Below are 15,486 nucleotides of genomic sequence, written 5' to 3'. Positions count from 1 at the left end.
CTATTATATGACATATATACGTTTACACTTTAGCCCCCACTAATAAGAAATAAGAACGTTTCAACTTGGCCGTGTCCCCGCGGTCCGTTTTCACACGCAGGTATAAGTCGCGGGCCTATTTGTACATTAATATATGCATATATGATCCGAGGAGCGAATCATAAACGCACCAGTTTCTTGCCTATGTATGTCGTACAGATTAATTTCTTTTACTCTTGCGTGCACAAATACCATATACTTATAGGTATACCGTAATACCGCGTGTATTACATACGAATTGATGAGTAATTACCCCATTGATTAGGAAGCACGGGTGTCTGGCGGATGGCCAGTATATAAGCTGAGCTTTCGACACGGTACACGATTAGCCATTAAAAACTAGACGGATTATCCTCATGTCTATTCCTTTAGTCTCTCATCAGTCATTGCTATCATTAATTATTCAGGGATAATCATTTTGAAAATAATCGAAATGCCTTTACGTTAACTTTTCTTTTTCTTTTCTTTTTTTTTCTACCATCTATTTGCAGAACTTATGCAAATACATCGTCCCGACGACAATCGGTGCATGATCAGTGACAATTACGAGTAGCCATTGGTACTGGAACGAAAGTTCATACATATTAGGTAGACTAATTTCCGAAATGGCGCTAGCTTCACGAAGTCATCTGAAAGTAAAACTGGTTGTAGGTATGTATTATACCCATATATGACTTAAGACGCATATTTAAACGTGTCTGCAGCAAAACATGCGGTGACAATGGCCTACCGCGATTTGCCGCACTTGCAATGAGATCGGCGGTTATAACAATTAATTACCGTACAATCGCGAGCCCCAAATGCGATCTTACAAAGAAATTCTCTTTTCCATGCAGATATAGCTGTCGATATCAAGTAGCAGGAATCCCATATTTCTTCCTTTTCCGGATATATTGTATGAACAAGTCGTTAATTAATCGACTTTCGGATATACTTGAATATTATTAAACAATTTTTACCTAGAATTTAAATTTCCGTAAAAAGTTGCGATGAAAAATTTAGGTACCTATAAAGAAGCGAACGGACGCTCACAGCCGTTGATCTGAAAACTTGAATGATCGTGACAATATCGTGTTCCCGAATCCCTTACCCTGTGACTAAAATCGCTGCAATTTTGGAAGGTGATGGCTCGATGCCGACCGGGGTGCGGAAATAATGATAATTCATACGCGAAGCAAGTATTTACGAGTTCGGTCGAGTTCCCCATAAAATATAGGGATCGCGGGATCAAGGAACGGATGCATAGACAAATAGATGGAAAAGCCCTTTGGCTCGGGACGCGGGATGGCTGCATCGTCGGATGGGTGCATCGGAGCACGGCAAGCCGTACCGCAGGGGCGTTCCGCCATGCAAACGAGGAATATAGCTAATGTGTCTCTACGGCGTGTGGTGCGCATGGTGTCGTCTTCTCGGCTCTCTCTCTCTCTCCCTCTCTCTCTTCTCTCTCACTCCCGCTCTTCCGCCGCCGCGGAAAAGAAAGAAATAGATTAAAACCAGCATCGAGGATAAAGCATCTGCGCTGACTTTACTATAGACGACGCGCGGAGAGGAGACTCCCTCTTTTTCTCTCTCTCTCTCTCTCTCTCGGCACACGTGAGACTTGAGACTTGAGCTTGAGACCTGAGACTTGAGACTCTGGGACTTGAGAGGCGCCGACGCGCGCTGGGGTCGTCGGCTATTTGTACGCCGCGGCGAAGGGGGCGAGGAGGACCTCAAGACGTTCTTAATTACGCGACCCGCCCTCGGCCCCTCCGATCTCCACCCCCCCCCCCCCCCCCCCCACCCGCCCCCTCCGCCAACCCCCGACACCCCTCGGGGTCCTCATCGCTCTCCCTGTGTCACTCTCTCTTTCTCGCGGTATAAGCAAGAGAAGCTACTCGGTCCGTCCCATCATGCGGTAGTCGCGACAGCACGTGTTCGCTTCCCCGACCCATTTTACTTTAAATCTGCACCGTCTCTTCCTATCCATGTATCATCGTGACTCGGCCCTCCGCACCTGAGCGAAGAAAGTTCCAGGCGTACCAGTCGTTGGGACGAAGGAAGAGAGGAAGAAAAAAAATCAAAACTCTTTACCCCCAGGAAACGGCAGACTTGCGCGAAAAATGAGAATTAGCTTCTTAAGGACCGAGAGATTGTTCACTTTCGTATAACGTGACTTCTAACTTCCGCGGGGTTAAGAGATTTCACGACTTCGTATCATCGTCGTGCGATTTCTACTTACCTAAGTTACATATAATTATATATGCTCTAGACTTTTCCTTGTATCTTAGTTTTCCTGGTAATCGATCTTAGCTTCTGCATAAAGCTTCGAATTTCTTATTCCATTTCAAATTACCTCTAAATACTGATAATGCTTTTATTTCACTCCGTTTCCATAGCACAGAACAGTATCGTAGATCTAAACTATTTTGGCCGATTGTAAATAATTTTTTAATGAATTTTCATTTATCTTGAATTTCTATTAATTTAAACAGTTGTCGAACTATCAAGTATTTCATAAATCGTTAAGATTGATTATTGTAATAATTTCCTGATGATTCTTCCGCCGATGCATTTTCGAGGGTGAATAACCCTTTGTCAGACATCGTTATCTAGCGGAAATTGCAACGTAACTTGTTTTCTTTGTCTCGGTAACGTTACATTATAATGCATATCCGCTAAGAAATTATATGTACGGTTCAATTGCCACATATTGAATTTCAGCCATCCCTAGACACATTTCTATCGGTATCAGTTTACGTTATCTTTTTTGTATCTCTACGTAAGATTGATGCTAGAGCCGTAGTGTGTGGTCATGAGGTCAACCTCATACTACGCCAGTTATACACGTATATTACAAGTATATACAGACCGTTCGCATACGTTATACGTATAATATAGAGGCGAGTAAAAACGTCAAAAGATACAAACCCTCGTCATAAATAAAATGATAAGTCGCAAGACTTTATACATATATATATATATACATACATTTGCGTAGATATATGTGTATATATACAGTATACAGTAATACGAATCGGAAATATTGTATTCTGGCAACATTTATACGTAGGTTCACCCTTACGCCTCTCTTTCACAAATTCAAATGAAATTGATTGAATTTCGATGTACTGAAAAATCATTCAACAGAATAATTCATGCTTCGAGATGTATTTCTTTTTTGATTTAATACCAGAAAATTCTCTTGAGAATCCAAGTGATCCTGAGTTTCTGACGATACGTAACACGCGCTTGCGTCGTTAATATTACAGTGTAAAATTGGACATAATTGTAATGGTATGAAAAAAAAATATGACATATCGTCAAATTGCTGACCCATGCAGCAACATCATCATAATTTGATCAAATTTGTCGCAGTATCTGAAAAAAATTTTTTACTTGCGTAAGACGTAACTTAAAAAAACTTAACGTTATTTTTATTCATATAGATGAAAAATATGATGAAGGAATTCTTTGTCGGTATAATATTATTGCCGTCAATCATATGTATTTTACACCATCCGATCTATATGTAATACTCCTTAAGACGAGAAGTTCAACTATATTATAAGTATGAGATTAAACGCAACATTATTTTTCATGATGTGTGGTAACGCAGGTCAAACTATCATCGTGTATAAATGTACTGAACATAATAATCCCGCCACAAAGTCAATGAGCCCAGGCCGAAAACACTGCAGTATCAGGCCGATCTTTACATATGTTATAAAGTATATATTATGCAAAGGAAATGGAATTAGCCACGCAAAGTGTAAGATCTATACGTTCTGTGCAATTGCGATTTTCTGCAATAAAAAGATCCTCAGGCAGCTTCTGTGTAACAATTATAAACCAAGCGAAAAAATTAAACCTCCATTGCATATAATATGTATTGTTATTTTTCTCTTTGCATTGTAGGTACACTCTTTACACTTTGGTCGAATTAAAAACTGTATCTCTTGTACCTTATAATTAGCTTCACCGTTTAGTTAAAAGACCAACACATATACATATTTATATCATACACGTATACCTAACGCATCTGAAATCCGATGCCAAGAACTTCTGTTGGACTGCCGCATATCAGTTGGAGAGTGTCTGATGCGAGTGTCTTAATCAGGGCCAAACATGACGAAAAATGACAGTTTTTTCATGAACTTTAATCAAAGAAAAAAACTCCCATACCCTGTATCATTATTATATTAGGGTCAAGATCCCGGCGTCTCGTATAATATAAGAAACGTATAACGGAGTCTGATTGTGAGTGCATCCTAATTGTACGTGGTTTTATGGTATCCCAGACATACATATACCGCAGTCGTAATCAAATGATACAATAGCAGAGCTATAATATTGCGTGCTTGAAACTTTGGAGAGGTCTGAAACAATCGTTTCTGCTTGTTTTAGATTGTAAAATCGACGACGGTGACCTTCTCCACAATTTTATAGTCAAATTAAAAACCGCCGAACGTCGTGCGGGCGCCAAGCTGCGAAGACGATCGTCTCCGTTAGTGTAAAATATTTATATATGTATAAGTATGTATAACTGCTTGAATTTTATGTATGAAATTTCTTGTATTATGAGAGAATACAAGAGAGGCGTATCCAGGCGAAGCGACGCGCGATATCAGTTGCAGGGGTCGCCGCCACTACAAGCTCCCGGCTGATCTACTGCGTCTTCTCGTCGTCCGATAACCCGCGATAACCCCGACCCTAAATGTTATACATATTCATACAGTTTTATAACTCCGAGCTTCGTTCTACATCTTCGATTTCAGGTACACGTAGGGAAGTTAATGATTTTTACCGCGATCATTGCGCATCGACGTTGCTGCGACGGCGGGCATGAAAATATCGGCAAGTGTTTCTCGTTATTACATTTTGAATTATTAATCACAATGGGGAATAAATTGACCAAGAAATATTGCTCTTGCTTAAATTTCTCGTCATATCCCGTAGGAGATGTCGGGAAAAAATGTGAAAAGTCTTTCAGAAATATAAGAAGAAAATTAATAAGATAAAGTTACCTTATTAAATTTCAGTTATCGAAGATGGGAATTTTCATAATTTCTCGTGATCGTTCATTATCAATATTATTGTAATTCGACAGACACGCATGGTCTCACTGTTTTATGCGGCAGGAGCATAATGCTGATTATAAATAATTTGACACGTTCTCTAGAGTGATTTAGATTTACTGTGAAACGAACCAGTGAGTTGAATGAACTAAAGGAAATAACGCCGGCAAAGATGATTCTTCTCCTCACGCTTACGACCAGAGCAAATTAGTGTACACGACAATTAGCCTGCATGGGTGTTACGTTTACGACTTAATAAACGTGAATACGGATACACCGCATGATGGGCATTTTATTTCGTGGATCTACATTGATCTTCTATGTATGTAGGTACCTATATTATATCATGTATGACCGTGAATTCGACGACTTGAATATGAGTATGGACTTCTTATTTTGCGATCACCCGACGACGATCGCCATCGTGTTCAGAGGGGAAATCACTAAATTTTGTTTAGTTCGCGAGCTGCAGCGGGTGATTTAATTAAAAATCTGTCGAATGGTTCCATGTTATTCGATGCATGCTTGCAGTTTTAGTTTTATTAAAACCTACGCCTGTACACGTATATACCGAAGCACATTGATATAATGAGACTATTCACAATGTTATCGAACTCAATTCAATGTTCATAATAAGTGTAGCGAAAATTGTCATCAATTAGTATTTTCATCTGTTGTTGTATCCCGGCTCTACATAATGTTTCAATGTTTTATCATTTTTTCCAAATTTCTATCTGTAATACAATTTAAATCGAATTTTAAGCTTCTGTCCTTTCTAGTTCAATAGTCGTGCTATTGGAAATTAAAAGAGTGACGTCATAACGGCAAGATGTCGTAAGGTTTGAGATATTTTCGGCGTTCGTATAATTACCCTAGATTTTTCTTTCCAATTTATTCTGAGGAAAAATTAAAGATCACTTCGTGATCGCGAGTTCTGTGTGCAGTCAAGCACTTGATAAAGTAGGAACCTGATAACCGTGCTTAACTAACTTATCGACATAGAACAGTGGACGTTGCACCTTTTACTGATATCAACCAGCGGTAAGACAGAAGAATTCTGTATAAGCTGCAAAAAAGATAACTTGCTGGACTTTTGAAAGAAATGTGAAACAAAACTTGAGGTGTAAGAAGAAATGGAGCATGAGATTGTATTGTAGAGAGATTTTTAAATACAGAACATTTCTAAGGGAATGGTATTTTGTTTTATTATTCGAGGGAGTTCAACATGAGAAGCTGTTTAAGAACTTTGGTTTGGCTAGTTTCTCGGATTTCACCAGCAAGAAACATTTCGTCCACTACAGTGTACACCTGAAATTACAATGGTATTATTAGGAGATTGACTATTATAACAACAGACTAAATATTCTACATGAGATGCGTTGTAAAATTTTTCAGCAGGATAAAGTACCTTATAGAAGTTGAACACCAAGTCTAGTTCGCAAACGTTGTGGAAATACTCGTTCAAGACTTCCACAAAATTATGAATCGCTTCCAAGTAGCAAAGATTGTTGTCGTTCACATCCACGCAAATACAGAAGTACAAGCCAGCGTATCGTCTGTAGACTATCTTGAAGTTTCGGAACTGAAACCAAGATACATAGGCGTCAAGCCAACCATAGGAAAAGCAATTTTTAAAAAACAGTTTCTTCAGTGTGTCAGAATTTGAACCAGAATTGGGAATCTTTTCATTATCAGTAGATGTACTTTGAGCCTTCTTTGTGACTGTTGTACGAATCAAGCGTCGAACTATTTAACGAAACAAAATAAGCTCCTTTGCACTGAACTAAGAAATTATAGATATATTATATCCAATGAACTTGTAGAACCTCAACGAAGTTGGTGTGTTTAGCATCTCTAACAGTGACGACGGCGTGAACTTCCTCGATGAGCTTTTGTTTTTCATCGTCATCAAAATTCATGTACCATTTGGCAAGACGAGTTTTGCCCGCTCTGTTCTGGATTAGGATGAATCGAATCTGGGAAAAATGTATAATCAGAAACGATCAAGCTAGCGTTGTACGGACCTGACAAAATTTTATAAACAAGCAATAATATTGATTTCAATGAGATAACATAATTCTGGATACTGAGTTGAACCTTTAATCAAGGTGCACGGAATCAAATAAACATAAATTCTCTCGCTGAATTGTATTAAATTTTGATCGTATTCTCATGCAGTACTTGCCATTATCTCTGAGGGTGACAGATGACAGGTGACACTTTCGATCAAGTGTCTTTTTAGGTTCGTGTGATAAGTCCGCCCTCCTGCTTTATCAGTATTCTATCTGTACGCGTGTAAAATGCAATGAGATCAGACAACTTCAAGTCAAATTCTCGGCTGTTCGTCGCTTAGTGTCACCGTAGCGCCACGGAGCAATATTGGCGCTTCGGTAGCCGGCGCCATCTTGTTGGTGAGCGAACGCCGAAGACGCCGAACCACCTGACAAACGATCGAGGGCGGCCGAGCCGACAAGCACGCAGTTAACTGCGCGAATTTTGCTGTGCTTGATTGTGTGGCAGAGTTAATTCGGCAATTTTCGCGATAATTTATTGACCAGCCGGCTACGAGGTTGCGATTTTTTTCAGATATTTATACGGAGTGTATTGAATACTTAACACGGCGTTATGTGTATATTCTTCAGTCAACGTCTATGGTAGGTATACTACATTCACGCACAACAAATGACACTCGCGATTGAATTGCTGCGCTTTTAAAAATTTTAATCAAAATGGAGGAGAAAAGATATAGTGAAATCAGTGCAATACTCCTTTACTTGAAGTTAACCACGACGTTGTGATTACAGCATCATCGGTTTCACGTGTACATGATCCCTAACAAATAGTGGTGAACCAGTAAGTGAATTATCAGTTTTATAGAATTTTTTGGAACAATTGTTATTCAACGTTTCAATTGTCATGTGCAGTGCAGTGGTGAAACTTCACATTTGCGACGAGCGCCGTGATTTTCTGCAGGCGTTTGGCGTAAGGGTGAGTCTGATATATGATTTGTCTCTTTGTGTAACGTATCAAGTATAGGTATGTTCGTACTGGCGTCGAATTATTACTGAAAATGTTGTCATTAAGATGAATTTCGTGAGGGTTTGTGATATCACTTGACGATACGCTCGTTTTGCCTCCATTTAAATAAATCTACTCTCCAGTTGGATTGTGCTTGCTTGTCAATCGACTTAATTGAACTACTAAAAGAGGTTTATTTGTGGGATAAACTTTATTATTGATTGACATATTTTATTGAAAGGTAAAGAAAAACCTGACGTCATACCATCATGTGTGATGTTTTACATCTGGTTGTATCATCTGTGATTTATATTCGATAATTACATTGAACTACTAAAAGATGTTTATTTGTGGGATAAACTTTATTATTGATTGACATATTTTATTGAAAGGTAAAGAAAAACCTGACGTCATACCATCGTGTGTGATGTTTTACATCTGGTTGTATCGTCTGTGATTTATATTCGATAATTACATGCTTCCTATATTAATTTCACGCATACATAAAAAAGTATAAAATTTTTTGTTAATTTGACCGTGTACGCAGAGCGTGTAGTTGATGCATTCTGATTCTGAGAATAAGCTAAGCATTCGACGAATACCTCCAGTTGTGCAAAACTCGACAGCAAAGTACCACTGATCTGTAATATCTAAATCAGTGCAAAATACCTATATCAAAAATGTTGGGTACCTAGTGCAGTTGGCATGTGGATATATTCTTTGTTTCTAGACGTTGATTAGAAAACAATCCTGTAAAAATCTCAATTTTTTTATTGTCGATTTTGTTCATAGTATGCAGTGAAAATTTTCAATAATGTACGGATCATATTACAAGTTTTTTGGCCATTCGCTGTTGTATCATGGTCATTATGCGGAAGTTCTAGAGAATCTCAGGGTGCCGTTTCTGTAAGCGATCGCCCATGCTAGTGATAGAGAAGTATTTTCCATTATCGACATAGCTTTGTGTCGACCGTGGCGTCGACTCTCCTCGCATACGACCTTAGCAAAAATACCTTTGGCTAACCGTCCTTAGAGCTGCTTATTCAATGGGGAAAAGCAGTAGTTAATGAACACAGCTTTGATATTTGACGTCTAGAGTTCAATCATCGACAAATACCTACCTATAAACAGAATAAAACATCAAAAACTGAATTTAATTCAGATTACAAAAAATAAATGTAAAGTTGAGAGATTTTTTACCAATCAGCGATCGTAATTTGTCAGCTATTAGTGAGCGACAAGGCGAAACTGACAGTGTGTTGGGTATTGCCACTTTGACAGTCAGAACGCAAGTTCAATAATCGGCGTTGTTATTTCTTGACGGTCCATTAAATCATCGTTTGCGTTATGAAGCAGCAAAACGTTGACACAAAAACAAACCTTCCTGATACCGGGGAAGCGGACGAGTGTCTATTCGAATATTTGCATGCCGAAATGGTGAATTACGTTCTGAGTTCAAAAACAAACGGCAAGGCAAGTTATACTACAGTTTAAATATACTGACCAACATCCCAAAGATTCACAGTTACATCGCGTTCCTGGACGTCTGCAAAAACATATGTCAAACTTACTTGAATCCGTTAACATAACCCAAGGTTATTCTTCGACAGAATGTTCAATCAACTATCTAATCGTTGAATAATGTTTTAAATCAGGAGGGCGAAGAAGAGCTTTCGCCTTTGGAGTGGATGGGATTCGGTGTTGGATATCGCATCATGGAACGGTTAACTAGGGAATGGGCGCGTTTCAAGGATGAGTTGGACACAATTAAGTTCATATGCATGGATCTTTGGTCAAGTTTGTACCGCAAGCAGATCGATAATTTGCGAACGAATCATCAGGGAGTATATGTACTACATGACAATGCATTCCGTTTACTAACCAACATCGGTGCTCCTGATAGCACGCAGTACTTACGCGAGGCTCCACGACTCTTAGCTTTTACCTGCGGTCTACTTCGTGGTAGCCTTGCAAATCTTGGAATAGTTAGTACGGTCACAGCAGAAATAGCTACATTACCGAGTTGCAAATTTCATGTACAGGTACAGAGAGTTTAAAATAATGTAAATAATTATATAAGTATGTAAATTTAATAACTTTATTGAAAATGTATAAACACTATATTATTTGTGTAAATGACTGTGATTATGCATTAATCGACTTAATAGACGTAGTGCAACAAATACTGCAGGACAATACACATAATTTCGGTAAAAGACATCGATATGTGCATGTGTGTAATGTTTCCATCTACTCCAGGTCACACATAAATCATGCGATCGTAATATGGGTGTAGAAAAAAACATAATACATATAAAACAATTTACTATTCGAGTTATTTAACCTTAATAATTCGTCATCAAATATTGGTCCAGTGCAAATAGTATTCTTCAAATATCTCATGTCGTATCACATGGACTGACAAATAACAAAACCACACTTAAATACAAATACATGATCAGTCTCATGTTTTATTGGATTACATAATAATACACAGAATTCAAGTATAGAAATGTATAAAAAATCAAGCAATTTCCAGAAAAAAAAAAGAATAGAACTAAACAAAAATTACGTTTGTCAACTGTTGTCAAGAATTGACTAAATCTATCTACATTGCAGAAAAATTGGTAAGCGAGGCTTGGGTCAAATAGTTTAAAATGAATATAAATATCCGGATCAAGCAGCAGTGCCATTACTGTGCGGTTCACTGATATAATTCAAAAGATCTATTTGAGTGGCAATACCCACTGCACTGGTCGTTTGTTTCGCATTTACTATGACAACATATGCGTCTTTTTCAAGAATTCGTGACAGTCGTCCGAGGGTTGCACAAGTAGTCAGCTTTCTGAATTGCTTGAACAGTACTTTCCGTGCACAATCCGTAGACTTGACTTTACCCGAAATCAGACTTCTCGTAAGGTCATTCAGAGTTACTACCCCTTGGATACTTCCATTCTTTTCTATAAGCGGAATTTGGTCAAATCCGCCTTTCTTCAGAATCGCAATGGCTTCTTGACAAGTTGCTTCTGCAGGTAGAGTAGACAGGGGATTTAAACGAAGATTTGAAATAGAAGTCGTCCACCACCATTTGTTCGCCTCTACCGGCGGGGGTGGATCCTGAAACATCATAGTGAAGTCAATTTTAACTTTTTCTTCAATTTACAATTTTATTTTCTAAACACTTAGTTATTTCGTACCAAAAAACCTCTGGCTTCCATCCAGTGGTCCGATACAAATTTAGTCATGTAGTTTCTGAGACCATCTGGCAGTATTACAACAACTCTTTGATCTTCTGGTAGATCCTTGGCCAATTTTAAAGCTGCTGACATAGATGCACCGCTACTTCCACCGCACAACAAACCCTCCTCACGTATTAGTACTCTAGCACAGTTCAGCGAGTCTTTGTCATTCGTTTTAACCCACAAATCAACTGAACCACGATCCAAAACTGTAGGAGTGAAGTCGTATCTGAAAATGTATGTCAGTTAGATATGTAGCAGACTCAATGTGATCTAGAAAATTCCAATTTTGCTTAGTTTAACAGAAGGAATACACACCCAATTCCTTCGACCTCATAGAAGGTTACTTCACTTTGATTTATTTCCGCAGGCTCTGCAAGAATACTACCTTCCGGATCAATAGCTACAATTTTTGTCTGTGGTATTAGTTCTTTGAATCTGCGACTGATCCCACTAATGGTTCCACCAGTACCAGCTCCTGCTACTAAATAATCGATTTTGCCTTTGCATTGTTCCCAGATTTCATACGCTGTTTGATCGTAATGAGCTAGAGGATTTCCACAATTGGTATACTGTAAAACATAAAGACGTTAGCATGTCTTACAAAGGAAAAGAAAAGTCTGCCAACTTTCCATTTCCATCGATGTCTAATTACCTGATCCAGAATTACGCTATTTGGTATTTCCTTCTGTAATTTCTGAGATACTGTTATATGACCTTCGGGACTGTCCCAAGCAGCCTCGGTTGGCGTTCTAACAATCTCAGCCCCCAGAGCCCGCAGTGTGTCAACTTTTTCATTCGACATCTTCTCAGGCATTACTATGATACAGCGGTAACCCTTGACTGCTGATGCCATCGCCAATCCTATACCTGTATTTCCGCTTGTTGGCTCAATTATGGTATATCCTGGCTTGAGAATCCCTTTGTCTTCCGCATCTTGGATCATTCTGTGCGCGATCCTGTCTTTTACGGAGCCACCAGGATTCAGAAATTCACATTTTGCCACTAAATTCAAGCGACAATTAATTGAAATTGAAAATTTTGTGTCCAAGTCGAGAAATGAGCTATGCTATCCTGCAAATAGTACTCACATAATTCACATTTGATATTAAATGATTTGCAAATATTGTTCAATCGCACCATAGGGGTTTGTCCAATAGCAGCCAGGATGTTGGGGAGTACCTCCTTGCGATTATTAAGACTAGAATAAACAACACGTATTGTATAGTTTATAATTAATTGGTTCAGATAGATGTTACACGAAGAGCATTTGATTTCACAATGGCCGTCACTTATCAAAAACAAAGTTTTCAAACACTGTGTTATACGGGCTTGAATGACAAGTATTTCAATAACTATATCATTCGTCCATTAAATGAATAGTCTGGAGAGTAAGGTTTCCATAATTTTCAACATAATGCAATTGTTTATCGTGCATAATACATTGGCTCAGTGCAGTTCGATTCTACGACACCTATTTGACAATACGATGGATGAGATTGTTCAAAATTTTTCAGGATCATGGACAAGTTGTTATATGTGGGACATATACTATCAAATTATGGTGCAAGTTGTTGTCCAGCAAATTAAACAAGTTGATGTTTAAGTTTTATACGCTAGTGTGGTGTAGATGTTATCAAGTATTTATTCAGCCTCTGCATAAACTTGCGACACGAATATGGATTTGATGTAATCAAAGCGCATAAATATGAAATGGCAAGTAAACTATGTCTAACAAGGAAAGTTTTAAGTGATGTATCGAGTAGTTCTGTGCCCGTAACGAATTATGTACCGGTTTGTATCAAAAGTACAATTATACAAATGACAAATGTTGTCTTACACGCAAGCATGATCGATCGCCAGGGTAATATTCGGTATCTTCTACTTGTTCCGATAGACTGAGTTCTCTATAATTTTGCTAACTTCGATTGTCAAAAAATTGAAAAAACATCAATGCTTTGATCAACAATACTTCAATAAGACTGTAGGCAGCGGCATCATCACGCCTAGATCATTGATTATGTTATTACTCATTAGGCATCGCATGCATCAACTAAATCTAATGTTGTAGTTAATATCTTGCAAGTGAGATAAAAGGCTTTTCCTACTCTCTGATACTCATCCAAGTATATGTTTGAAGTATTTTCGGAAATTCGTCAACAAAGGTTTTGAACGCGCCGCTGAGGGGGTTCGAGGCAAACAAACTACTTGTTAATCTTTTTTCATTATCCTCTGAACCGGTCGGCCCCGAGCCAATAAGACGCCACACACGTGTAAATTCCTACGCTACTGACGAACGACGAGCAGTGATTCTTCATCCGAACCTACGTGTTTCATTATTAGCGGAAACACGTTACTCACGCACACGTATCTGAAATTGATATTTGTACATCGCCGATAGGAATAGCCCTACGTTCCATACGTTCATATCGTAGTTTGGACAACGATCCTTATACACTTCTCACTCAACGAAAACTTGAATTAAAATTTTTTACTTACGGTGGTCGTGTTGTATGCGGATTATTTTTAGCATTTGGTTGCCACGTGCAACGCGAAGGTAGATCTGGACGTATTAATTCCATTTTCAAACTACTCAACGACAGTCTTTTGTTCTTCCAATTTTTTTTTTTTACAGGGTTTTCCGCTCTCTTCTTCTGTTCGATTGTACAATGTTTAATTCCTCCACGTTTGACGAATAAATATTAAGGGATTAATCGATTGGTTCCAAGCGTGCGGCGACGAGTTTGCGCGCTGCTACTAACCTCGAACACAACCGTCGTTCAACGGCGAACGGCAGGAAGCGGAGTATTTCTTGCATTGCGAGTTAGGCTTGTTTTGGTTGCATTCCCCCCCCCCCTCCCCCCCTCCTCCGCCATTATCCCCCACCTTGATTTCTCAGCCATTCCTAACGCAGCGATTTCTTGCCCCGTTCTTGCATCGCGTCTTGCATCCCTGTTTTTATGTTATTGAAACCTCGGTCTGATCAATCCGCTTTTGTAGAATCTCCTGGAACTACCAACCCAGTTGGATTCGGTTGTGCGGTGGACAATGATGATTTAAATTTTTTTATTGATAAAACTAATAGCATTAAACTATGTTTAATTATGATTAATATCACCACGTTGAAACGAGATTTCGCAAACTCTTTGGGTCATCTAATGTATCCAGTGATAACCTGGTCGGCTTTCGTAATAATATACACTTGACTCGCGAATGTTGTATCTGCAATTACTTATATATAGATGATATTTTATACGCATGCGGTAATTTATACGTAATATCGGAGTTTCTGGTTACTGCAATACTTGCGGTTGATGATGATACCACAATTTTTATCACCCTGTGACGAGGAAACTTTACATCGATTCTTGATTACTTCAATTCATGGACAAAGAACTGTATCTTTCAGGGACTGAATTGCGCGCGAAAATAATGCAGATATGCGCGTATTAATAATTACTGATTTTCAATTACTGGACATATTGAGAATTGCGAAAGTGTTTGTTGTTATTCAAAATGATTGGAAACTCAAGTTTCTCTGCAGACTCCGCTTTGAATTGACCGAAATACAGTGTTTGAGGTGCTTCAAAGGCGTTTATTGGCTTTTATATTACGCAAATTTTTCTCTGTAATAACCAAAAATACTGGTACAAATATCATACGTACTGTAAATTTGGAACAGGTTTTAGAATTTATTACTGCCGTAGATGTCATATTTTGTACGGTTTAGAACCTCTTCGTTTACTTTAAAGTTGTTACGTATTGATAATTCCTAGGCCAACATAGAAGAGTTGTTGTGCAACGACGCAAAGCAAACAGCGGATGACACATTATCGTACATTCTTAACGTTAAACTGTAATGAAAACACGTTATATAAGGATTAGTTAATTGAATGTTAAGTTTATATGTAAATTTGGTGCTAAAGATAGACTTTCAAGTAGTACAGGTGTACCTTACATACGTATCTACGTGCGTATTAAGCGACCTCTAACGGAAAATAGATAAAAAAGAAATCGAACTGGAACTGATAGAACTTTGGTATTACAATTATTATTTTTACCAACATAGCAGTTAGCAGTCGCTGATTCCGCATCCATTTTTGTTATAATTTGCGTTTTGACGGTCGTTAAAA

General features: G+C 38.4%; 3 protein-coding genes across 4 annotated transcripts; 1 reads left to right on the top strand and 2 right to left on the bottom strand.

Annotated features, from left to right (window-relative positions):
- Window positions 1-6,220: 6,220 nt before the first annotated feature.
- AP-2sigma (adaptor protein complex 2, sigma subunit) lies at window positions 6,221-7,428 on the bottom strand. The gene is made up of 4 exons (XM_046611831.2): window positions 7,282-7,428; window positions 6,923-7,072; window positions 6,505-6,678; window positions 6,221-6,404 (listed from the first exon to the last, which is right to left on the bottom strand). The coding sequence occupies exons 1-4, from the start codon at window positions 7,282-7,284 to the stop codon at window positions 6,303-6,305; spliced, it is 429 nt and encodes a 142-aa protein (XP_046467787.1). The 5' UTR covers window positions 7,285-7,428; the 3' UTR covers window positions 6,221-6,302.
- A 2,024-nt stretch (window positions 7,429-9,452) lies between these two features.
- On the top strand, window positions 9,453-11,223 carry Trs33 (trafficking protein particle complex subunit Trs33). The gene is made up of 2 exons (XM_046610864.2): window positions 9,453-9,587; window positions 9,770-11,223. Exons 1-2 carry the CDS (start codon window positions 9,462-9,464, stop codon window positions 10,169-10,171), a joined length of 528 nt encoding a protein of 175 aa, XP_046466820.1. The 5' UTR covers window positions 9,453-9,461; the 3' UTR covers window positions 10,172-11,223.
- Window positions 10,199-14,168, bottom strand: Cbs (cystathionine beta-synthase). 2 transcript variants are annotated; one of them, XM_046610861.2, is made up of 6 exons: window positions 13,853-14,168; window positions 12,445-12,554; window positions 12,009-12,358; window positions 11,672-11,925; window positions 11,312-11,582; window positions 10,199-11,231 (listed from the first exon to the last, which is right to left on the bottom strand). In XM_046610861.2, exons 1-6 carry the CDS (start codon window positions 13,933-13,935, stop codon window positions 10,791-10,793), a joined length of 1,509 nt encoding a protein of 502 aa, XP_046466817.1. In that variant the 5' UTR covers window positions 13,936-14,168; the 3' UTR covers window positions 10,199-10,790. The 2 variants fall into 2 exon arrangements, with proteins under 2 accessions (XP_046466817.1, XP_046466819.1); XM_046610863.2 differs by lacking the exon at window positions 13,853-14,168 and adding an exon at window positions 13,462-13,773.
- Between the last annotated feature and the right edge of the window lie 1,318 nt (window positions 14,169-15,486).

This window comes from Neodiprion pinetum, chromosome 2 (genome assembly GCF_021155775.2).
Source record: "Neodiprion pinetum isolate iyNeoPine1 chromosome 2, iyNeoPine1.2, whole genome shotgun sequence".
Taxonomy (NCBI): Eukaryota; Metazoa; Arthropoda; class Insecta; order Hymenoptera; family Diprionidae; genus Neodiprion; species Neodiprion pinetum.
The sequence above is the reverse complement of the archived record's forward strand: the minus strand, read 5'-3'. Positions and strand labels throughout refer to the sequence as shown.

What these genes read in the sequence shown, in the direction of transcription:
- Cbs (XM_046610861.2), bottom strand. Translation starts at nt 13,935, where the DNA reads ATGGAATTAATACGTCCAGATCTACCTTCGCGTTGCACGTGGCAACCA. An exon ending in TAATATCAAATGTGAATTAT is followed by an intron (nt 12,359 to 12,444) that starts GTGAGTACTATT and finishes GCTTGAATTTAG; the next exon opens with TGGCAAAATGTGAATTTCTG. An exon ending in TGGAAGCCAGAGGTTTTTTG is followed by an intron (nt 11,232 to 11,311) that starts GTACGAAATAAC and finishes ATGATGTTTCAG; the next exon opens with GATCCACCCCCGCCGGTAGA.
- Trs33 (XM_046610864.2), top strand. Translation starts at nt 9,462, where the DNA reads ATGAAGCAGCAAAACGTTGACACAAAAACAAACCTTCCTGATACCGGG. An exon ending in GTTCAAAAACAAACGGCAAG is followed by an intron (nt 9,588 to 9,769) that starts GCAAGTTATACT and finishes GTTTTAAATCAG; the next exon opens with GAGGGCGAAGAAGAGCTTTC.
- AP-2sigma (XM_046611831.2), bottom strand. An exon ending in AACACACCAACTTCGTTGAG is followed by an intron (nt 6,679 to 6,922) that starts GTTCTACAAGTT and finishes TCTTGGTTTCAG; the next exon opens with TTCCGAAACTTCAAGATAGT. An exon ending in TGGTGTTCAACTTCTATAAG is followed by an intron (nt 6,405 to 6,504) that starts GTACTTTATCCT and finishes TTGTAATTTCAG; the next exon opens with GTGTACACTGTAGTGGACGA.